The sequence below is a fragment of the Saccostrea cucullata genome, unplaced genomic scaffold, assembly GCF_032062105.1.
Source record: "Saccostrea cucullata isolate Sc308-1 unplaced genomic scaffold, CSIRO_AGI_Scuc_v1 ctg1817, whole genome shotgun sequence".
Taxonomy (NCBI): Eukaryota; Metazoa; Mollusca; class Bivalvia; order Ostreida; family Ostreidae; genus Saccostrea; species Saccostrea cuccullata.
In genome coordinates this window covers 65,539-88,204 of record NW_026928842.1, presented here as the reverse complement: position 1 = coordinate 88,204, position 22,666 = coordinate 65,539, and the positions used below count along the sequence as shown (strand labels likewise).

The following is a 22,666-nucleotide window of genomic DNA, read 5'->3' as shown; positions in this document are numbered from 1 at the left end:
TAAGATATTATAAATTATTGCTGTTTTTCGGTCAATACAATGATTTAGCCAGTTATGGTACTATATCTTTCAAAACATAATGATTTATTGCTTAGATATGTATTGTAGATTAATTATAATTGTATTCAAAAATGTCGAATTTAAATTTTAATTTATCACTGTACAAGAGAGAGAGAAGAAAATATCTCGGTTATAAAATTTCAAATTGATATTGTTATTTACAGCCCTAGACTGGCAAAGCGGAATAACCGTTACAATTCATTCCTTAGTAAGAAATTTCAGTTTGAGGTGAGGGTAAAACCTAATAAAATTTTTTTGAAGATGTCAACTTTAAATGGCAGCCGTAAATAAGTACCTATTTAACAGTATATAATGCCAAATTATTCTAGGGCACGAACGCAGAAATAATCTTTTTTTTTTTCAATTATAAGAATTTAATAAGAAGTATGATAATTCTGGACAAATTAAAAATATAACGAAGGACTACAACACAATGAGTAAACATTTTTGTAATGAAAGTTCATAACAAAAATGTTTAAGCATTGTGTTTTGATCCTTGTAAATGTAAATTTGCCCTGAATTCACATACCCAACAAACTAGGCAGTAATTTATTTCTTTTACTATAAATCATATGAGAAACTAAGGGAAGGAGAAAAATGTTTTACGGTTAAACTTCATAGTATTATGCCACTTGTCTGCATTTTTTTCTTTTCATGAAATATATGGAGATAACAAACTTTGAGCTCAAAATTCCATTAAGAATACAAAGTTCTTAAAATTGAAAACATATTTTATTCCTACTTTCATACCCTATAATAATTTTGCCATTATTAAAAAGCAATGCTGAAGTCATCACATATATTACAATTCGTATTATTATATTACATTCATTTTTTTTTGATTTTTTATTTGTATCAAAAGAAACGATTACTTATATACTCAAGTTTAACTTCACAACATGTATCATAGACGTGGATTTTAAGAGAAATCGATGTTCTACATCTCATCAAATAAGTTCCAATAAAAATTCATTTGCATTACAGAATTAAGGTTTGATCTAGAGAGAAAACTACAGTACATGTAACTGTTATTTACTATAGAAAATCCTTATTGGTGTTATAACCTAGAAATGGAAGGTAACAACATATGGTGTTCGACGGAGATTTAAGGTTGGACCAAGAAAATGGGGAAGGTATTGTGTTTTTCCTATATATTTAAGACTTACAATTGTAGTCTCTTTGTCGTTGCTTTTAGTTCTTATTCAGCAACTCACTCTTGTAGAGGTCATGATTACGCTTTTAGATGCATTTCACACCCTTTGTTTTCTATTTATTTGTAGATTTTACGTGTTATTATTATCACACTGTGTAAATTAATATAAGTGTGCAATTGAAATCTTATTTCAAATGAAATTTAAATTTGATTTTATATACATTTTAAACAATTATATCATATTATAAATTCTACAAAAGTAATTGCCTTTATTTATTATTTGTTTCTGTTCCCAAAAATATTATATCAATAAGAATGTCAAGATTAAAATAATGTGGTTTTTTTTTTTGGTCTAGATATCAATGAAGATATTGACAGAAATCATGATTTACCAAAGTATTTATGGTATACATGGTTGATTTTTTTCTTTTTAAAAAGATTATTGAAATGTCGTATTTACTTGTTTCATTCAAGAGATGTAATATAAAATCTGTTGCAATAGAGGTGTAAGTTTTTTCTGAACTAACTCCGCCCAAAGCATGTTGCCAATTCAAACAAATCAATGTAAAATGTAAAATTTTCTGTTTTCTTACATGCAAATATCATATAAAACAACAGTGTACAATAAACTTAAATGAGAGAAATTAAAGTATGAATGATTCGTTACCTTTAAGATGTGCATTTATTTCTACCTTTAGTGTTAGTGTCTTCATCATCAGATACCTGTACGACCATTTTTTGTCGTAATGGCGGCTATTGTGAGGAGGGGAGATGTGTATGTCAAGAGGGCTTCTACGGAATTAGATGTGAAGGTAAAGTACCTCTAACTTCCATTGCCTTTGAAAATGATTCATTTTAAGCACTTATAAAAATTTAGTAATGTATTTTTTTTTTAAATATTATACTGTCAATGAACGTACATTATATTACTATTTCTTATCATGCTATCAAAAGATCCAACTCAATTTTCTTTCACGGATTTCTTTCTCTCATGAAGTTATCTTTCGATTGTTATTCCCAGGAAGTTCAAAAATTCGTAAAAATGTTCAATACTTTCTGAGATTATTAATATCAAATTACCTTTTCAAAGATCCGTCTATTCAATTTATACTGAGAGATCTTGGTAGAAAAAATTTAATTATTTGAGTAATTAATCAATAAAACATTACATATAATTTTATTTTGTAAAACGTAGATGAGTGTGATGGTCCAGATTCTTGCAACAATCACGGCGCATGCGTAGGGATTCCTAGGAAATGTGAGTGTGATATAGGGTATCAACCTACTGGATACTACGGAAAGCATTGTGAAGGTGTTGTGTCTTTTCTTCTTATTATTTTTTTTTTTTTTTGCTATTTTTGAAAAGATAATTGATCAATTCTTCCAAATGCTGAACATCAGCTATCGTAATCTTACAAAAATATAAACAACTATGTATGTATTTCTAATTATTTAGACTCATGCCATCCGTCAGTGAATGGTTCCTGTGGATTTGCAGGCACCTGCTCTGGGGCGCCGCATAGGTGCGTCTGTAAACAAGGGTTCCATGGCCCCTGGTGTGTAGGTGAGAATAGATAACACCAATATTTTATTTTAATTCTTTGATATAGCAACGTATCTTATCTATAAGCGACTTTTTTTCTACATTTTGAGCTTTTAAAGTTGTTTTTACTGCTAGAGTATTGGTGCTTGAATATGTTTTTTAATTCCCAACTCCCAAGTCCTATCCCTGATTTTCATTTATATGTACAGATCTGTATTAATACATTTAAGTTTATTGTTGATAGCATGCACACTAGACATTCACTGTAAACATGGTGGAACCTGTAATAGTGATGGAACATGTACGTGTAAGAAAGTAATTCCAGAAATCAGAGGACTGCACTGCGAAGGTAGTAAATATATGTTTCTTTTAGCCTAATGATTACAGAAACTAAGAGCTTATTTAGATTATGATTGAATTTATTGTATAAATAGCTTGATGTCCTTGTTTTACTATTATAAACACAGAGGTGTGTGTAAAAGATTCTGACTGTATGAACGCTGGGAAATGTTTACCCAATAAAACATGTAAATGTACGAAATTTGAAGATGGATTCCGATGCATCTCTGCGGGTAATCGTGGTTTTTAACTTTTACTCTTGTATTTTACATTTTTTTTTAACATCTAAATGTAAAATCAAATCAGAACTTTGCATATGACAAAAATAGTTTATTAATTTGCAAACTTCGATACGTGTCTATTCTGATTATTTTAATTGTTATTACAATTTATTTTTTACAGCTGCTGTTAAACCTATTCTGTCAACTTTTGTTATGTATCTGTTTTTCTTAGCCGTTACAATTTGTGCATAAAATGTTAAGAATTAGTTTTTTGTTTCATATATATTTCATTAATGTGAGTAACTGTGAATAAAATGAGTAACTAAAAAGATATTTTTGAACCAATTAAGATTATGGAATAAAAATGTCCCAAATTTACTCAAAGGTTTTACAATGCGGTTTTTATGTTAGTCTGCTATGACAAACTACTGAGATTAACTTTTATCACTGACTGCAATTTTTTTGCCTTTATTTTCCATCAGCTTTGTAGTTAAAGTGTGTCTTATTTAACAAACAAAAAGCCAAACACAAGTTATGTTCTATCTGTTATAAAATTCATTTTATTTATACAAAATTTAAGTGTAGAAATGAGCAATTAATTTATTAATTTTTTTCCTTACAACTCTTAAAACAAACGATATTGAATTTCATTTTGAATAGATACAGTGTACGCTAAGATTATATTAATTTAATCTAAAAATCTTTTCATTTCTTTAAATCTTTCTGTGAATTTTTGAAGATTTTCTGACATCTCCGCTCTTCTATAAAAATTCGGAACTTCTTCAAAAACCTTAATCAGTCTTTGCAATTCAAAACATCCATCATAATATGTTCTAAACAATTCCTCCCTGTTCCCTAAAGAAAAATGTGCCTCGAGTAAAATTCTGTATGAATGAAATAAACTTTTATTTGTAGGTGTCTGTTGAATGAAACTGTCTTTTCTAAAAAGGGCCTTTTCCAATATTCTGACCACCTTTGCATTTTCTCCAAGAGCAAGGAGAACATCTGCATATAAGCAATATAATTTTACCATAAAGCTATCTTCTTCGCATGTTTTCAATTTCAGATCAATGGCCTTTTGGAAATGTCTACCTGCTTCAGAATATGCACGTGCTTTGAAATAACATTTCCCTTTTGTTTTTAATAACAAGACCTTGGCGTCATCAAAAAGTCCGGGAAATCCTTGTAGACGAGTGAGCGCTTGATCCAACAGTGTAATGGCTTCACTATAGTCTCCTTTAGCTAAAATGGTTTCTGCAAGATCCCTTTCAGAGAGAGCTATGTCTTTCACTGGGGCTCCTGTTGAAATCTTTATTTCTAAACCTTGTCTTTGATAGTCGAGTGCTGTATTTATGTCACCTTTTCTTAAAAACATGCAACCCATGTTGTTTAGCGTAGACCCCATTATTGGGTGATTTTTCGTCCCTATTGCTTTTAATCTTCTTTTGTAACATTCAACCTGAAACTGTTCGCCATTTTCAATATCGTCTGCAATTAAAAAATAATCATGAAAGAAATATATGCTTAGCTTAAAGATCAAAAAGATCCCACCATCATGCTTATATTTCTTTTTAAAATTCTTACCCGAAAATATGTAGAATAAGGCCAAAGATTGCAATGTCTGTAAAATGAGTCTTTCGGAGTACATTCCTAAACCTTGTTCAACACAATAAGCCTCTCTCAGGTACCTAAACAAAAGTCAAAATTCCTACATAATAAATTCATACATAAAAAATTCATAAAAATAATTGTTTGAAATCTTTTATGAAAGATACTTTAAAGAAGCCTTGTATTTTCCTTGCATTCCAAGGTTCCATCCATAGCTCTGAAGAAGAAAGGCCAGATGATAATCACGAGTCTTGGGATGACGTCTCCTTATATCTAACGCTCGTTGATACATCTCAGCACCTTCAACTAAGTTTCCCTGTAGAACATATTGGGATAAAAATTCATACTTTGCCTTTGAACATTTTTGTTTTAATAAGTAAAGGAAATTTTTGCAAACAGAAACTGACCTTTAAACCAATTATATTATAATGATGGATGTAAAAGAAACATTTGACAACTTTTCCCAATTAATTTTTTTTTTATGGTTGCAGAAAATGATTTTATATGAAGGTTTTGGAAAAAAATATATATACTAGTATTGTATTTTAGAAGCGTTTAAAATTGATTTGATTTATTATAGGAATAAATTTCGTATTCCTTCGTCTTTCACATGATTCTTGTAATATTTTACCGTAATATTTGTAAGAACTCGTCCATATCCTGATAGTACTCTAGCTTCGTCTAGTTCTTGCCCAAACAACCTAGTTCTTTCTAGACAATGGCCGAAAAATTCAATCATTGCTTCTGTTGGTTAGTTAAAACAATATACATATTAAAGTTTATACGATAAATTCAAAACAGACACCGATTTATGAAGTTACAGACTTACGATATAGTGTCATTGTTTTCAGCAGGACCCTCCCTATGGTAAGCGTGGTGGCTAATTCTACAAACACGTGATAACAGTCCGAGGGGCAATTAATCACTTCTTTAAACAGTTTCCAGATATTACCATATTCTAAACTAAACTGACTCATGGCCCAACAGTAATCCTCAGTGCTGGATCGTGATTCAATCTCTTGTAAAATCCTTGAAAAAGTTTCACAAAATCTCTTTCGAACACCTAAAATTGAGGCGATTGAAACTGACTGAATTTTATAATTTTTATAATACAATACTGAATATTTCAGTTTGAAACCTTAAGCAACGATACATGTTTAAGACTCATGCAATCACTTCTATTCGTATAATTACTTGGTAAATGCTTTATTTTAATGAATTCCTTCACACAATCTCTCAATATCCCATGGATGTCGTATCTATTGGCAGATTCACTCTTAAAGATCAGATGATATTGGTTACAGCTACGTAGAGTATTATTAATGTTGACATTGTCAACACCTAAATGAAATGCAAAGATGAACTTGTAAAACAACATCGATTGTTTATTTTAAAAAAAAAAATGTTTAGAGATTTGAAGTGAAATAACCAAAAGATAAGTCTCGGATGCTGATTGACACTAAGTGATATCAAAAAGCGAATATATGGTTTACCAAGTTATAGAAGATTTTAAAGAATGGATATATATTTGCCTAATATTTCTACCTGGAAAATGATTTCAGAAAAGAGGTGAATCACTTCAGGTAATAGATTTTGTACGTACCCAAAATGCTGGAAGCCTCATGCGCGTTAAAAGTCCCTGGAATATAATTTAATGTCGATAGCGCGTCTTGTAATGGTTCAGATATCCTATTTAGAAATTCTCTGTAAGTTGAGTCTGCAATAGGAGAACAAGTAAAGCATTTTAACTATTTAGTTTCAAACAGATTTCCCCCATGAATGAGTTGGCATTTCACCGGATATAGAAATATATCTTCATGAGTGAAAAATTATCAAATGGGACGTAAAAATTAAAACAAGCAAACAACCACTCATTCATTCAATAAGATTTCAACAATATCTATCCCATTAGTAAAAAAAAATCTTAAATCAAATTATCAAATGTTGCCAATATCTCATGTATTTTATAAACTTTAGTATTTGTCAATTGTTTAGACGGCGGTACTTTTTACATTTTAAATTAAACGCAACTAGGTATTGTGCGATAGACAAAATAAACACATTCTTAGTCATTTAACAAAGATTGAAAAAAATATTACCTATCTGATCATTTTTTGGAAAATACTCTTGACTTAATACCTTCAGTCTGGACTTAGTGAGAAGAATCACCAGATCTTCTGGTGTAAGTAATCTACTTTCTAATTCTAACCCTACTATCTGGAGAGCAAGTGGAATCCCTTCACACAATTCAATAATTTTGCACACAAAATAATTATCTTCTTCCATTGAGGGACAAATAGTTTTGAGAAGTTCATGAGCATCAGTGTGTGAAAGGGGTTTTAAAGGTAGCTCTATTATCTGTTCATTCATCTCGACAGGACAGAAGGTTGATGTAATCAAAATTGTCACACCAGATAATGTGGAAATGGAAGTCAATGTGGAAATTGATCCTGAATCGATGCATATTTCTTCTGCATTGTCCAAAACTAAAAGCATTTCGATTTCCTGTCTCCGGTTACTTGCTGAATAAGCATTATCAGTTTTTAATAAATCGCTATTTTCAACGGATGGTTTATTTGTCTCACAGTTCTTTATTCTTCGGATCCCTCCTACTTCTGATTCTAACATTTCAATTAGTTGTAAAGGATCTTCCTCTCTCCGCCGAACGTCGATAAAAATGTGGTTTATATTTTCACAAAATTGTTTTACAAAAGATGATTTTCCTATCCCCTTCAATCCATGGATCAAAATCAAATCAGAAAAACGACACATTTCTCGTAATTCTTCCAACTCCCTCCGTCTACCCACAAAGATCGCCATTTTTCTTCATCACCTTGAAATCAAGGTCATACGCTGTCGTTATGTAATCGAGTGCAACAACTCAAGCAGCACTAACGCAATATTTAGTAAAAAGATTTAGATTTAGCGTTAAAAATACAATATACTTCCTAGTAAGGTCCTCTCATTTCTGCAAATAATACATATTTTATGACTTAGAAAATACTTGACCCTGAACATAGGTTTTGTGGGTTGAGAATTAAAAAAAAAGGATTTCCTTGTTGAAGGATATCCTATAACAACTCTTTGTATGAATCTGCGTTTTCCTGTGAAAGCAATCCTGCTTCAATAATTGAGAATTTATCAGCCTTATAACGGACGTTATTAATCATTCTTAACAATCGAGAAAAAATGTTCATTTCTGCAAAGAATTCACATTGCTAAAAAAATCGTACGTTTTAATTATGTTTTCATAAATTATAAAGAATGTTAATAATAACCTGTGTGTTTATCATAGAAATGAAAGAGCACCACTGTAATCAAATGAGTACTAAAACAACATCATATTACATGCTAATGGTTGCTCATTAGAAAAGACACACTGTCAATATCTGTAAAAAAAAAAAGGGGGGGTGGAAAGACTTTCCTTCATTATTTTCGTAATGAAGACAATTTTTAAGTTTGGTATTTCCTAAGTAAAAAAGTTTTGAGTCAATAGTTATCAAATGTACTCCCTATAATCGTTCCTAAAGACGTAACTATTTTGGGAGATCATGAGTTAAACAAACTCACATGTGGTCCAGTGGTTCTTGAGCAGATTTTCAATTGATCCCACCTATTGTTTCCTTTTTGTAATTATCCCCCAATGAAGGATGGTGTGGCCCTTAGTTTAAACATTACCCAAGGATAAAGTATGCTACGTTTGTTTGGAATTATGCTGTTGGGTCTGGAAGATGAAAATGTGACAAGGTCATGAAAACAACAACAACAACGTTTTGATCAGAAAAGGTTCAGTTAAGCTTTCGACTTAGATTAACTAAAAACAATTTATCTTCAAATTAATTTTTTTAATAAATTTTACTCTTGTATACTTTTTTATTTACGAAAAAATATTCGCCTGTTTTTCTGACGAATACTCTTACTAATATATGTATTATTTTTAAATAACAAATACTTCGTTTATGTATATTTTTAACATTAATATTCATTTTATCCTTACAACAATTAATTTAAAAAAATAAGCTTACACTTTTTAGTTAAATGTAAAATAAAACTATTTCATTTGTACCAATACGTTTATTGGAAAAAAAAACTTCCATAGTTTTTTTTTTCTTCCACACGATCTATTTAGGAAATTAAGACATATCCTTTTTAAAATATATATATATAATTATTTATGAATTTCTTAATTTTTCAAAATTGAATGTGAACAAATTTTATGCATGTAATTTCTAAATACGCATGAAATACATGTTCAGTTTGTATACTTAACTATTAAGGAATTTATCAGTGCAATTGCATGGTTTGAATCTGTTGAAAATTTTTTAATCTTTTGTATGCATATTGATTTTTAAGATAAGAAGAGAGATCAACTCGAGAGAGAAAAGATTCAAAGACGAAAAAAGATAAACGGGTTTAAATGATTCGTGTATGGAAATTATGGCATACGTATATTTGTGAGTAGATATTTTTTTCTCTATCAAATCACAGTATTATTTTGTTTTCTTTCTCTATTTAATAATTGGCATCATTTTAGTTACTTTCCCTATTACGCATTTTATGTAAACGGAATATAACTAAGAAGAATATTTGGAAGCAATTTTTGTTCGATCTCACCCAGTTTTAATTATGAAACGAAGTTTGGGAACATATTGAGAATTTTCTTCTCCGGTACTTTTTTTGTCCGCGAGAAACTACTCATCCGATCTAGGTGAAACCTTTTAGGGTCACTAGGTATGTTATGTAGATGTGCGGAACGAAGGTCATTTTGCGCGCACGTGCGTGCATGTGCGCACACGTGTAACGCGTGAAATGACCAATATGATAGATATAGCCGTAACCTTTTAAATTTTTGATGAAATGCTTTGAAACTCATAATATAAGGATATAATAGTAGTATAGACATGATGACATGGTCAAAATAGCAAGATCTCACACGCATGCACGTGCGCTTCGTTCCGATTGGCTGAAACTAAAGTCTTTATATCTTTTTTGTTTTCTGACAAAATCCTTTGAAATTTTGAACATAGTCATACATTATGAAGATCTACAGCATGATGTATAAGAATAATCATGAACGCACGCACATGCACGTGTGCTGCAATCTGATTGGCTAAAAGTTTAAATGCCTAAAACTTTCTTAGTTCTCAATAATACAGGGTGAAATTTCGAATATGAATAGATATAATGAATGCCTACATTATTCTACCATCAAAAGTAAATTCAAGGACGTCATGCATATGCGCGCACACACAATGCGTTAAACGACAGTATACTTAAGTCTTTTGATGTTCATGCAGAATTAAGAACTTCTAAATGTAAAGACATGTAACATACTGAAGCAGATCTTTTTACCCTTGACCTTGATACTTAGGTCAAGGTCACTAGTAACCTGAATAAAATGTTGATATTAGCTATTTACCAAAATGACCTTGACCTATGAACTTGAAATCGACCTTAACCTTTGACCTTAACCCAAGGGTAGAAAGACCCCCCCCCCCACACACACAAAGTAGAGAATCGCTGTAAAGCTCAAATTACACCTCGGATCCACATAACATCTTAAGGAAACTGCAGAAAAGAGCTCGAAGAAAGAGTATTAAAATATTTGATGTGAGTTTCCAAAGTATATAGAAATTATTAATTTCATTAATTACAAATCCTGTCGTGTTTGAAATTAAAGTACAGATGAACAAAGTTGGTATATAAGCCTTCTATGTTTACATGTATTTATTCGGATGTCGTTAATAGCATTCAATTCTACTGATTTGAAACAATATTTTAATACCAAGCATCCTTTGTTTATTTAACCTTTGAAATTTAATTGATTTCTTTTAGAATTACGCAATCCCCAGAAATTCAAAATCAATATACATGTACGCCCCTTCGTAAAAAAAATATCAAAAAATATATTAATAAGAGGGTCTTAAAGAATATTGGTCACATTAGCTGATACGAATGTCTTTATGAATATCTATTGTAAACCCCAGAAAGTAGCCTCCAATGCATTGGAAAAAATAAATAGTTCCGGTCAAAAACCTTTACATGTACATGTATATATTTATTTACATAGTATATAAAATTTACTAGGCACAGGTACCAGAGTTGTCAAAATGACCAGAGAGGAGATATATATAAAAAAAATCTGAACAGATTAAAGGAAAATCCCTTTTCTATGCATGGAACTAAAATTGACTTTCATTTTGATTGGTTAGCTCTCTCTCTCTCTCTCTCTTAAAATCTCAAAAAATGATATATACTTGAAATGTGGTAACTTTCTGTATCTCTGTGTTAATCGCTTAACCAACATGCCATGATCATCTTGCATATGCAATGTACCAAGCTCCAAACAGCTTATTACGTTACGCTACAACTCCATATCATCGCTGCCACAGGCCTTTTGATATGACCTAGTTCAACCAATTTTCCAGATTTTGGAAAAAGTTTGGAAAGCCTGTGGCAGTGGCGTTATTCGTATAACGACACTGTATGGAGTTTGATGCATGTACATGTACGTGTGCGCCCATGCAAAACATTAAACGATATATAGTTGATATCATTGTAACTTTTATATCTTTCAATGAAATCCTTAAATGCTTAGTATATTTATAAAAGGTCTTACAGGAAAAGCTATGGCACGAAAAGGGACATGGGGAGCGTTTGGGGAACATCTGTAACGGTCCCCGTTACAATTAGCCCTAGTTATGCATTTGCTCTCTCTCTCTCTCTCTCGACCTTCCAAATTATAATAATACTATCATATAATAAGAAAACTTTATTTAAAAATGATCAGCATAATTGCATTCACATCATACCTCTTTATGTTCGAATTTGCTCTATTCTTACTGACTTTTACAGATTCTTTAAGGAAACTGAGATATTAAATACCTTAACTAAAAGATACTTGGACGATAGCAAATACAATGGAGAGAATTTCCAGGCGTGGAAACAAGAATTAATGAAATGCCTTCAATCAAGGGTACTCAACAATAGTTCTATTGAAGAGGATTTTGACTATCTTCGGAGGCATAGATTATTAAATACAGGATTTTTGATAGATGTTTTAAAACATGTTGATTTAAAAGCTGTCGGATATGTTCAACAGTACCGGTGGCATAGGAGGATTCAACGTAAGGTTACAATTATTGATTTGTTTATGTTTGTCAAGTGTTTTTATAAGACGTCGTGTCAATATATATTTCTATATTTGTTTTGTAGGAGAAATCGAAATGCAAAAGCAGAAGCAGAATTGAATAGAAAGTACCGCACATTCAGTGAATTGATGAAAGCATGGACCCCATCACATGATTTGTTAGAATATTTGAAAAATGTACTCACTTACTGAATATAAATATCATGCTCTAGAAGAAGATCTATGTTCGCTAATCTTAAATAGTATTTTCAATGAATTGATGTGAATATTGAACACGTGATTTATGGATCATTTTAGACACAGACTCGTTATTAGAATGATGTTGATTTGACATGCCATGTATCCAAATAAAATATCTGTAAATGATGCTAAGAAATTATACATGATATGCATTCTTGTCAGAAAATATGATAAATAAAGTAAATTACGCAAATTTAAAAAAAAATCATGTAGAATGGGTTTGTATTTTTCATAGTGCTTAACACTTAAAGATGTTTTCGGGAACATCTTATGAATATGAAAACTATTTATACTTTTGTGTTCAATAATTCAAAAGTGAGAAAAGAATTCAATAGATTACTCGGACTGTACGCACTGGTCAAAGTTCCAAGCTTTATTGGCAATTTAAATATGGCGTAAGTATTATTATAATCATGGTTTCTGCAATATCACTGCATTCAAATTCATATCGTAACATATATGTCTACCCCTTGGAGAGATGTAAGAACGTCCGCTTATTCAGAGCCAAAAGGGTAAAAATGTTGGTCCTTAGTGCAGCCTTCGATTCCACTATCATGATACATGTTGACAAGTCCTTCTAATTGAATCATTTGTACACCCTCAGTCAAAAGCACATAAAGATAATTATTACAAATCTGAAAATAATGCTGGACATTTTTGTAAATGTAATCAAATATCTCTTTAAACAGATTTAGAGTTATTGTTCTTTAATTTTCATGCACACATACAGAAACACCACACAAATAACTCTCAGCGTACAAAATGATACAACAGTTACTATATTATTAGTGCAGCCTTCAACGGGTATTTCACCATTTAACTGTGCAAGCATTTCAGCATATCTTGCTTTGAACTTCCGAAGATGGTCCAACACATCCTGCCTTTTATTGAAGTTCTTCAAATTCTCGTACACTTTAATCAACCGATAGAATTCGGCTATTCCACCTTCATAGGTTTTCTCCAAGTCCTTTCTCCTCTTTAAAGCAAATTGCGCTTCCATTAACTTCTCATATGTTAGAATGATAGTAGGATTCGTTGGGTTATTTTTAATGATTAAGTCACATAAACAAAGACCTTTCTTTATTTCCTTTATAGCTTTCTCATATTCAGCCAACGCCAGTAGACTTTTGGCATACAAACATACCAAACCTAAAATAGAATGATCCATGGCAGAACTGTGAGATCGATATTCTATTGCTTTCTTGAAAGACTCCGCTGCCTCCTCAAAATTGTTCAACTTAATAAATGCGTTGCCCATTGCTTCCCAAAGCAAAGATTTTGCATCGCTAAAAAGAGATGGAAAATCATCGAGACGCTTGAAACTATTCTCCAGCAGAATAATTGCTTCCTCGGCCTGTCCACTTTCTAGTAAACTCCGGGCTACATTTGTTTCAGATATTATAATTGCCTTTAGTGGCGCATTTGTTTCTTCTTTGATCTTAAGTCCGTTTCGATAATATTCAGCAGCCTTACGAAAATCTTTCTTTCTTTCATACATTACACCCATATTGTTCATGATTGACCCAATGATGGGATGGTTATCGGTTCCAATAACATGACGTCTTCGTTTTAACACCTCTTGCTGAAAAGGTTCGCCTTTTTCAATGTTATCTGTATTTGTAAAAGAAATAGGATAATTTCAAAATTAACAAATACGAAAATGTTTATGCGAATTTTAGAGATATTTAACCTAGCAACCTTTAAAAAGTCTTCCTTAAAAAATATAGAAAGTAAATAACAATGTTCTACGAAATTTTACGTAAAGGAGTAAAAAAAAACAATCAAACCCTCAGCCAATCGACGTTACGGAAGCCTCATTGTTGCTTTTAAATGTGTAGTAATAATGATGATTATTTGACGTTTTCACTTAAATACTTACCAGACATATTTAGAAATATAGCAAGAGATTGCATAGTTTGAAGAATGAGATTTTCGTAATACATCTTAAGTTCCCGTTCCACTTGGAAAGCTTCTTCTAGAATTCTAAAAAATAATTTTTTTAGATTTAAAAAAGATCAATAATACCGAAAGCTTAACAATGAGTTTAATGTATTCAATACTTCCACCCTGCAATAGAATACTAATTTAATCGATGTATGTTTTCGAATTCATTATTAAGTGGAACATGGTTATCATCATTATACACAGTAAACTGCATCAAAGAGGCACCAGGAACAAAACTACACCAAAAGATGTATCTTGGAAAGACAGAAAATGATAACTAAATTACTAAAGAGGAAAAATAGAGGTTAATAATATGTTTTAATGAGCATGAAACGGTTAGTACCTTATGGCATCAACAAACTTTCCCTGTGAACCTAGATTCCAGCCATAGCTTTGACAAAGAAGGGCCAAGAAATAATCTCTTTTGTCTGGATGTTGTCTACGAATTGCCATTGCTTTTTGAAATTTCTCTTCAGCTTTCACACAATCTCCCTATAAGAGTTTAAAATCTCGTTTAAAGGCAATATTTCACAATTTTTATGTTCAATTCTGAGACTTTGTTTTGAAAAAGAATAAGTCATAACGCTAATGCTAACTGACGTCTTTGAAATAAATATAGTTTTTTTAATGTTTTTTATGTATATTATTCTTATTTAATTATGTATGCTTGATTCTGTCCACAGTAGAATAAACACGGATAACTGTTCAAGATAAGATCGTCAATGCAGAAGTGCTACTACTAACTGTCTTACTGAAAATCATAAAAAAATTTATAAACCTTGATGTTTGTTAATACTCGTCCATATCCAGTGAGTACTTTTGCCTCATCCAATTCCTGTCTGAATTCCTGTGCTTTCTGCAAGCATTTCTCATAAAACTCTACACCAACATCTGAAAACAATGTCTTTTGTATAATAAAAAGAAATATAGTTACTTGAGCTTACTTTTCCATTCTTTAATTAGCATCATATTAATTGAATCTTCAGAGGACAGTGGAAATGACATCACTTACTGTATGTTGCCATGGATCTGAACATAATCGATCCGCCACCTATTGTCGTTGCTGCTAAGTCTATAAACACGTGATACGTATCCTCAGTGCAGTAAATGACGTCAGAAAACAGTTTCCCGAAGTTCCGATGCTCTACATTCAACCTGCACAGAGCGTCAGCGTAGTCTTTAGTGTAAGTCTTCTGTTCTATTTCCTTCAGAATATCGGAAAATGTCTTGCAGAATCTCGACCGAACACCTGAAAAAAGAAGCACAGCCTCCCTTTTACACTATACATCAAATCATGCTGAACATTTCTAGTATATTGACGATTACTTAGCCATTTTGGTGATTTTCTTCTAGGTCATCGTGAACTTTCAGAGGAGGCTAAATTACTTAAACAAATTTTAAAATATATATTATCATTTATTATTTTCTCAATATGAACCTTTTATATCTTTGATCTTTAAATATTCAGTAATGCACTGCCTCAGTATTCCATGAATATCAAATCTCTCTTCCGTTTGTTTTGAAATCAAATGTCGATGCAAAAATATCTGTATTGTTTCTTGTGAATCTTCTTCACCAGGACCTTTTTCAAAGAGAAAAATAATTTGTTTTAAGCTATTACCACAACATGATCTAAAAGTGAAACATAACACAAGTATTACCTAAAATATCTAACGCTTCCTTTAAATCAAATGTGCCTGGAATGTAATTCACATTTGCTAAATTTTCTCCTAGGAGTTTGGGAAGTCTGTCCAGGAAGCCTTTATAAATCGAGTCTACAAGAAAATTTTCAGGTTAAGATTGTAAATATTGTTGCCTCTTTAATGAAAAACGAAAAAAGGAATTTGATTTCATTAAGTGTCTGAAAAATGCACAAAAAGATTTTTCTAGTTGTAATCGAATCAAGTTCTGAAAAATTGCTTATCATACAGGTCCTAGTATGTAAAATTTTATTCTTATTTTTGATTATAAATACTGTAATAAAAAGAACAATAATATAGATACCAATTTGTTCATCTTGTGTATAGAATTCTGAACTCAATATTCTTATCCTTTGGTGACTAAGAAAATAAATAACATCTTCCGCGTCAAGTAAATTGCTGTCATCTTCTACTTCTCCGCCAGCCAGGAGCAGTGCAAGAGGAAGCCCCTCACACAACTCTACGATCTTTGATATTTTATCTGTGTCTTTCAGAGAGGGGCATATGGTTTTCAGAAGGTCAAACGAATCCTCATAAGAAAGTTCTTTCAGTAGCAATTCATCCAACTGAACCTTTTCAGATGAAACTCTGATGGTTGATGTCACTATTATTTTTGTGTTTTTCAGTTGTGAAAGCGAAAGTAGAATTTCCACACTGAGATTATCCTCGTCTTTGAAAACGTCCTCAGCATTGTCAAAAACAATTATGCAATGTTTCCTTCTAACAATATTTTCGCATAAGGCAGAAAGCAAAGCCCTTGTGTCATCCGCTATAACTTCCTCCTGTAAGCAGTGTCTCGCTAACGAATAAAGAACTTCCTCAGAGTTGGTTATATTCCGGAGGTCTATCCATAGATATGGTCTGTTAGCGCCTTTACAATATTCCCTCGCTAAGGATGTCTTTCCAATGCCTTTTAATCCATGTATGACAATTATATCATATCGTGTAAGTTTCTCTGCTAATTTTTGCAGTTCTGATCTCCGACCAATAAACGTGGCCATTGTGTCGAATCTCAAGCGAACAGAATCGATATGTTATCTTTGATTAAGGAAGTTTAAATGGATTGCATAGCGAAAAAGATTAAATATATACAACGCTTATCCTACCTTAATATTTAAATCTTTACTTATTTTTTGTTTTCATATAGGCAGTGATAATAAAGAGGCATACTTTGATTAAACATAAAGAATAGAACACTACATTTGGCTCAAATGAGCGTGCTGATCGCGCTTCGCCACAATTCTCAAACACTTTCATCATATCATCATATTTAAGTTTCAGTGTTCTTAGACGTTCAGACATCTCTTCGCGTTTATTGAAATTCCTTAAATTTTCAAATACTAGGATCAGTCGATGTAACTCATCCTTCACTCGACTGAAGGTGAGTACCAGTTCCTCTCTCAATCCAAGGGTGAAGTTAACATCCATCAACAATATTAGGCAATCAATAATGATAAGATTGGTTTGGTCTTGTTCAATGATGAGGTCACATAACCGTAATTCACGCTGTAAAACCCTTTTAGCTTTCTCATTTTTTCCGAGCGATATCAGACACTTTGAATAATCGTAGGCTAAAGCAAGTAAAGTGAGATCACACAGGGATATTTTATATCGCAATTCGAGCGCTTTTTTATAAGATGATGCTGCATTTTCAAAATTTCCTGATCTTGAGTAAGCCTTTCCAAGTGTCTCATAAAGCATAGACCTGACATCATAGTAGAGATCTGGAATATTTTCAAACCGCTCAAGACTATTGGTTAGCAATGCTATGACCTTTTCATATTCTCCTATTTCTATTAAATTCTCTGCAACATTTCTTTCAGAGAATATTATAGCCTTTAAAGGCGCATTTGTCTCCAATTTTATGTCTAGACTCTTTTGAAAGAAATGGGCGGCTTTTTCGTGGTCTCCTTTGTTTTTATACATGATTCCCATGTTGTTCATCACAGAACCTATAATCGGATGTTTCTCGGTTCCAATCACATGAAGTCTTCGTCTTAACACTTCCAGTTGCAAAGGTTCACCTTTCCCTATACCGCCTGTAATAATAACAGATGGAAAGGTATTCTTATATTCTTTGTATTGTTATACCTGTAATAAACTCAATATGCTTTGTTGACGTTTTATCTTACCTGAGATATTGTGGAATATTGCGAGTGATTGCATTGTTTGGAGGATAAGATGTTCGTAATACATTTTCAGTTCCTTCTCTATTTCGAATGCCATTTCTAAAATACTAGTATGAGAAAGTCAATGAATGTATATTTGCAATTCTAAGGAAACATGTTTTATGATAAATTATCCAACTATGTCTTATAAATAAGAACAGCCCTATTTATATCCAGCTGGTCGAAGTATTGTCTCAGTGACCCCATACGTGCAATCTTTAGCAACACTGTATAAGTATTTAATCTATAACCAAGAAAATAACAACCCGATATTATTTTACCTTAAAAATTCGGAAAATTTTCCTTGACACCCAAGGTTCCAACCAAAACTCTGACATAACAAGGCGAGATAAAAATCTCTGTTTTCTGGATGCTGATTTCTTAATTCAAAAGCAACGCGAAACTTTTTCTCTCCCTCATCGTAATTTCCCTAAAATTGATTTCATTTTTTAAGTTAAATAAAAACGAATAAGTAAAAATATGTCTGTGTAATATTTCTAGTGATAATTTTTTTTCTGTTTTACCTTTATATTTCAATCATATCCCGTCAAAACTTTTGATTCATCTATTTCTGCTTTAAACTCTCTGGTTTTTTGCAAGCATTTCTCGAAATATTCTATACCAAACTCTGTGATAAAAGAAAAAATCAATCATTTTATATATATCTTAATCTATTTTTTTCATAATTATCAAAGATTACAGTTTCAGCGGGAATTCTCTGAAATTATTTCTTTTTCAATATACATGTAGTTGTACCGTAAGTTGCCATGGCAGTAAAGAGAACGGCTCCATCTGAGATGGTGGTGGCGGCTAAATCTACAAACACGGGGTACGTATCCTCTGTACAGTGAATGACGTCAGTGAAAAGTTGTTGAAAATTCTGGTGTTCCACATTCAGCATGCACATAGCGCCTGCGTAATCTTCTGTCTGTGATTTGTGTTCTATTTCTTTTAATATATTTGCAAAAGTATGGCAAAACCTGGTTCTAACACCTATAAAATGGAGAAAATGGAGTAGCGAGAATGAAACATTTCTAAGTTATATTTATTTCTACTTAATCTCACAAGCACTCGTGGACAGGACGCCCAATCTAAAAAAAAATCAACCAAGAGCTCGTTAGACATTATATTTCATGGCAAAGTATGTATGTTATTATCATATATATGTATTATATAATGTAGGAAAAATCAGGAAAGAGTCAAAATAATTGCTCCATACAAAAGCTTCTCTATTGTAAATCATAAAAGAGAAAATGTGTAGTAGGGAATTTTTGGTTGGAATGGTTATTTTATAATTAGGGGGTTCACAATTTTTCTTGTGATAATCTTGATAGATAGGTATGTGAAATGAAATCTGTGAAGAAAAAAATGTCAGTCAAGATCCCGGGTTGAATAGCAGACGAGGAGTCGCATGTACCTGTGTAAATATTTATCAGGCGCTATTTACCTTTTAAATCTTTAATTTTCAAATATTCTCTAATGCAATCTCGCAAAATTCCATGAATGTTGAATCTCTCTCCACGTTCAATCGACACAAAATGGCGTTGAAGCAACCCTTGCAATGAATCTTGACTTTCTTTATCGGAAAGTCCTGGCAATGAACAAAAGAATGAAATCTATTTCAATACTTTATCACTTTATTTACTCATTTATTGACCACAATAAAAGACATTTTATAAAAATACCTAAAATCCTCCTGGCTTCTTCTTCATTAAACGATCCAGGAATGTAATTAATGACAGCCAAATGTTCTTCTAATGCTTTTGATAGCCGTTCCAAAAATCCTCTGTACTTGGAATCTAAAAATGTACGTGTATATTTCAAATTTTATGAAAAAGATAAAAATAATCTGCAAGCCATCAGATTTAATGTATTTAATCTATAGAATATCTTAAAGCTGAACACGACTCGTAAATAGGCATACGCCATTTCTGATAGCATTATCTACAATACATCAATACTAGGGTATACTCGTCGCTTTCGTTACACCTGACTGCTTTATTGTCACAGGTATCGGCGTGGAATGGCGGCCCGTGTTCGTGCTGGTTATCTTGCATTACATTTGTTTATATTTTATTGCAGTTACGTTTATCTATGTTGTTTGTATACTGCTCTGACTTATACATCTATAATTGTAAATTTATTTGGTATCTTACTTTCCTGCATTAGACAAAGTATTACGTTATTATTCTCGCTACCAAGTCCTGTATAGCATACGTCCGTCTACACCGGTGTCGACTGATTAAACTGAACAGTCTCTAAGTCTTGCCCTATTTATATGGGTCTGCAGGGTAGCGAGTCTCGGGAACTAAAATGGCGGATACATTTCTTTTACGAATCGTGTTCAGCTTTAATACGGAAAAAATTTTGAATCAGACATATTTTTGTCACGCAATAAGAAATTGATAGATAAATTTATTCTAGTAATTCAATACCGTACATATAAATGGAAATAACGATTAATTAGTAGAAGCTATTCCTGTAGAGTATTAAATGTAAGCGATTATTAGTTAATGTAAGAGATTTCTTTAAGGGGAAGAAGGACCTTTAGCTGAAAAAATACCTGTCGTTTAATTTTTTTCATATTTTGTAGATCTCTAATATAGTATGTCCTACATACCTTAAAGCATATATATCAATAGGTTTCTAGACTTATTTTTGAGATATTGAGTGACAAATACTATACCCCACAGTGTCTGAGTGGAGTTTAATTCTCAATGTTTCTGGGCCCATTAATCGGTCCATAATGGCTTTTTTCAGTATAGATAAAAGATATATCAGCCAACATGTGTCTTTTAAAATATTTCAGAGTATGAATAGGGTTAAAATTCGAAAAAGCAATATTCTTTTGTTTGCTCTGCTCCTATTTTGTATTGTTTTATGGACTTTTGATCTTTTAATATTGTTCGTTATCTCCATATGTTTCGTACTTATTCTTAAGTACAAACATGTCATGAGAAACATTAAACCAACTGTATGATAAATTATTCTGACATATGAAATTAAGAAATTTACTTTTAATATACGTGCAATTCTGCAATAGCGTTCAGATATATTTCATGCAGTTTGAAATTAAGGTATTTCCATCCTCCTATGATGTAATAATATATTTTTGCAAAAACTGAATTTAATTTAAATTCATGCCAAGTAGAACAATAATTTTTAAAGGAATGCTTTTCAATAGGTGTAATGATAAATACTGTTTAGAAAAGTGTAACGCTAGCGGTTCTGCTAACTGTGTGTGGTATTTGATTTAACTCAACTTCCTTCATAAATGTACCATTCGCAAAGAAGACATGAGATTATAAACATTAAACAATTATATTTATTAAATGTATTATCAACAAACAATTTTTTTCAAACGACGACATTAACACCACATTCATACCAAATAAACAATAATAAATAAAGTTTTAATAAATTAAATAAGAAAAATCGTAGCGTAAAACAGAATGAAAAAACACCCCAAAAATCTATGTTTCTATTTCCCAATATCTAATAATGAAAACAAGCCGTAGTTATTTATAACTTTGACTTGTAAAACTTAACACAGGCTTTACTGTATTTAACAGGTTAGCTTGTTAAACTCCTAAACACTTTATAAAAACGGGACACAAGCCGTGGTTATTTATAACGCTGACTTGTTAGACCTAACGCAAGCTTTACTGTATTAAACAGATTCAGCTTGTAAATACTACGGGCCATAAATGACAAATCCTTAATCTTTATTAAGTTTAAAATAAAGTGAAATTTAAATTCCCAAGTTCTTTCATGAAAAATGCTATGAAAAATTCTAAAGAAAAATTTACGTATCTAGAAAAATTAATTACTGAATCTAAATAAAATAAAAATTGACTTTCTTTGAATTGATTGATTGATTGATTTGAATATATTTTATTGTAATATAATTACAAAGGGATTGAGTATTGAATACTTATAACGCCCTCTCCCTATACATGTAAATTACACATTGATATTATCACAGTTAAACATGCTATATAAAGGATTCAGAATTTGCAAAAGTAAACAAATTGATGCATTTTGCATATATGTATAAATATATAAAAGTTAAACAAATTCATATATTAATATATAGGTACAGTAATTAACAAGGAAATCTACCAGAATGCTTAATAAATGTTTGAACAAATGAAAAGAGACGTTCATTCTCTGCAGCACTCAGGGATTCAACCCCCCATAATAAGACATGTGTATCTAGTATGTGGATTTTATCAAATTGTAAAAAATTATTTAAAAATTCATTTCTGGCGTTCGCATACTTTGGACATACGAAAAAATAATGATATGTGTCCTCAGCTTTACCGCATGTGCACAAGGGATTTGATATTAAATTGCATCTATAAAGGTTGTTATTTAATACACAATTATGTCGTAGTCTGGTTTGAAGAACATTAAGTCTTCTGTTCTTTGAATTAATCAACTTTAGTCATTATAAAAGAGAAAAATAGCAACCGTATAACTTTTGTGACGTAGTTTGCATAAAAATAAAAATTAAATAAATGTACAGTAAAACTGTAAA

General features: G+C 31.6%; 3 protein-coding genes and 1 pseudogene across 5 annotated transcripts; 1 reads left to right on the top strand and 3 right to left on the bottom strand.

Annotated features, from left to right (window-relative positions):
* Window positions 1–1,558: 1,558 nt before the first annotated feature.
* On the top strand, window positions 1,559–3,345 carry LOC134278897 (protein shifted-like). Its single transcript, XM_062761197.1, has 6 exons — window positions 1,559–1,618; window positions 1,912–2,025; window positions 2,409–2,525; window positions 2,670–2,777; window positions 3,001–3,105; window positions 3,224–3,345. The coding sequence occupies exons 1-6, from the start codon at window positions 1,576–1,578 to the stop codon at window positions 3,343–3,345; spliced, it is 609 nt and encodes a 202-aa protein (XP_062617181.1). The 5' UTR covers window positions 1,559–1,575.
* A 590-nt stretch (window positions 3,346–3,935) lies between these two features.
* On the bottom strand, window positions 3,936–8,115 carry LOC134278903 (uncharacterized). 2 transcript variants are annotated; one of them, XM_062761203.1, is made up of 8 exons: window positions 7,024–8,113; window positions 6,528–6,641; window positions 6,119–6,265; window positions 5,754–5,987; window positions 5,556–5,668; window positions 5,092–5,240; window positions 4,901–5,004; window positions 3,937–4,804 (listed from the first exon to the last, which is right to left on the bottom strand). In XM_062761203.1, exons 1-8 carry the CDS (start codon window positions 7,742–7,744, stop codon window positions 4,005–4,007), a joined length of 2,382 nt encoding a protein of 793 aa, XP_062617187.1. In that variant the 5' UTR covers window positions 7,745–8,113; the 3' UTR covers window positions 3,937–4,004. The 2 variants fall into 2 exon arrangements, with proteins under 2 accessions (XP_062617188.1, XP_062617187.1); XM_062761204.1 differs by lacking the exon at window positions 6,119–6,265 and having other exon boundaries at window positions 3,936–4,804; window positions 7,024–8,115.
* Window positions 8,116–12,656: 4,541 nt separating this feature from the next.
* Window positions 12,657–16,959, bottom strand: LOC134278901 (uncharacterized). 2 transcript variants are annotated; one of them, XM_062761201.1, is made up of 8 exons: window positions 16,263–16,959; window positions 15,920–16,033; window positions 15,697–15,840; window positions 15,271–15,507; window positions 15,037–15,149; window positions 14,602–14,750; window positions 14,194–14,297; window positions 12,659–13,925 (listed from the first exon to the last, which is right to left on the bottom strand). In XM_062761201.1, exons 1-8 carry the CDS (start codon window positions 16,957–16,959, stop codon window positions 13,012–13,014), a joined length of 2,472 nt encoding a protein of 823 aa, XP_062617185.1. In that variant the 3' UTR covers window positions 12,659–13,011. The 2 variants fall into 2 exon arrangements, with proteins under 2 accessions (XP_062617186.1, XP_062617185.1); XM_062761202.1 differs by lacking the exon at window positions 15,697–15,840 and having other exon boundaries at window positions 12,657–13,925.
* Window positions 16,960–17,065: 106 nt separating this feature from the next.
* Window positions 17,066–20,871, bottom strand: LOC134278896 (uncharacterized; annotated as a pseudogene).
* Window positions 20,872–22,666: the final 1,795 nt, after the last annotated feature.

Coding starts and splice junctions, on each gene's coding strand:
- LOC134278897 (XM_062761197.1), top strand. CDS start 1,576: ATGAAGATATTGACAGAAATCATGATTTACCAAAGTATTTATG. Junction 2,526..2,669: donor CTACGGAAAGCATTGTGAAG/GTGTTGTGTCTT, acceptor CTAATTATTTAG/ACTCATGCCATCCGTCAGTG. Junction 3,106..3,223: donor CAGAGGACTGCACTGCGAAG/GTAGTAAATATA, acceptor TTATAAACACAG/AGGTGTGTGTAAAAGATTCT.
- LOC134278903 (XM_062761203.1), bottom strand. CDS start 7,744: ATGGCGATCTTTGTGGGTAGACGGAGGGAGTTGGAAGAATTACGAGAA. Junction 5,241..5,555: donor GAGTTCTTACAAATATTACG/GTAAAATATTAC, acceptor TATGTTCTACAG/GGAAACTTAGTTGAAGGTGC. Junction 4,805..4,900: donor CTTATTCTACATATTTTCGG/GTAAGAATTTTA, acceptor TTTTAATTGCAG/ACGATATTGAAAATGGCGAA.
- LOC134278901 (XM_062761201.1), bottom strand. CDS start 16,959: ATGGCCACGTTTATTGGTCGGAGATCAGAACTGCAAAAATTAGCAGAG. Junction 15,841..15,919: donor GGAAGCGTTAGATATTTTAG/GTAATACTTGTG, acceptor TCTTTGAAAAAG/GTCCTGGTGAAGAAGATTCA. Junction 15,150..15,270: donor CAGATCCATGGCAACATACA/GTAAGTGATGTC, acceptor CATTGTTTTCAG/ATGTTGGTGTAGAGTTTTAT.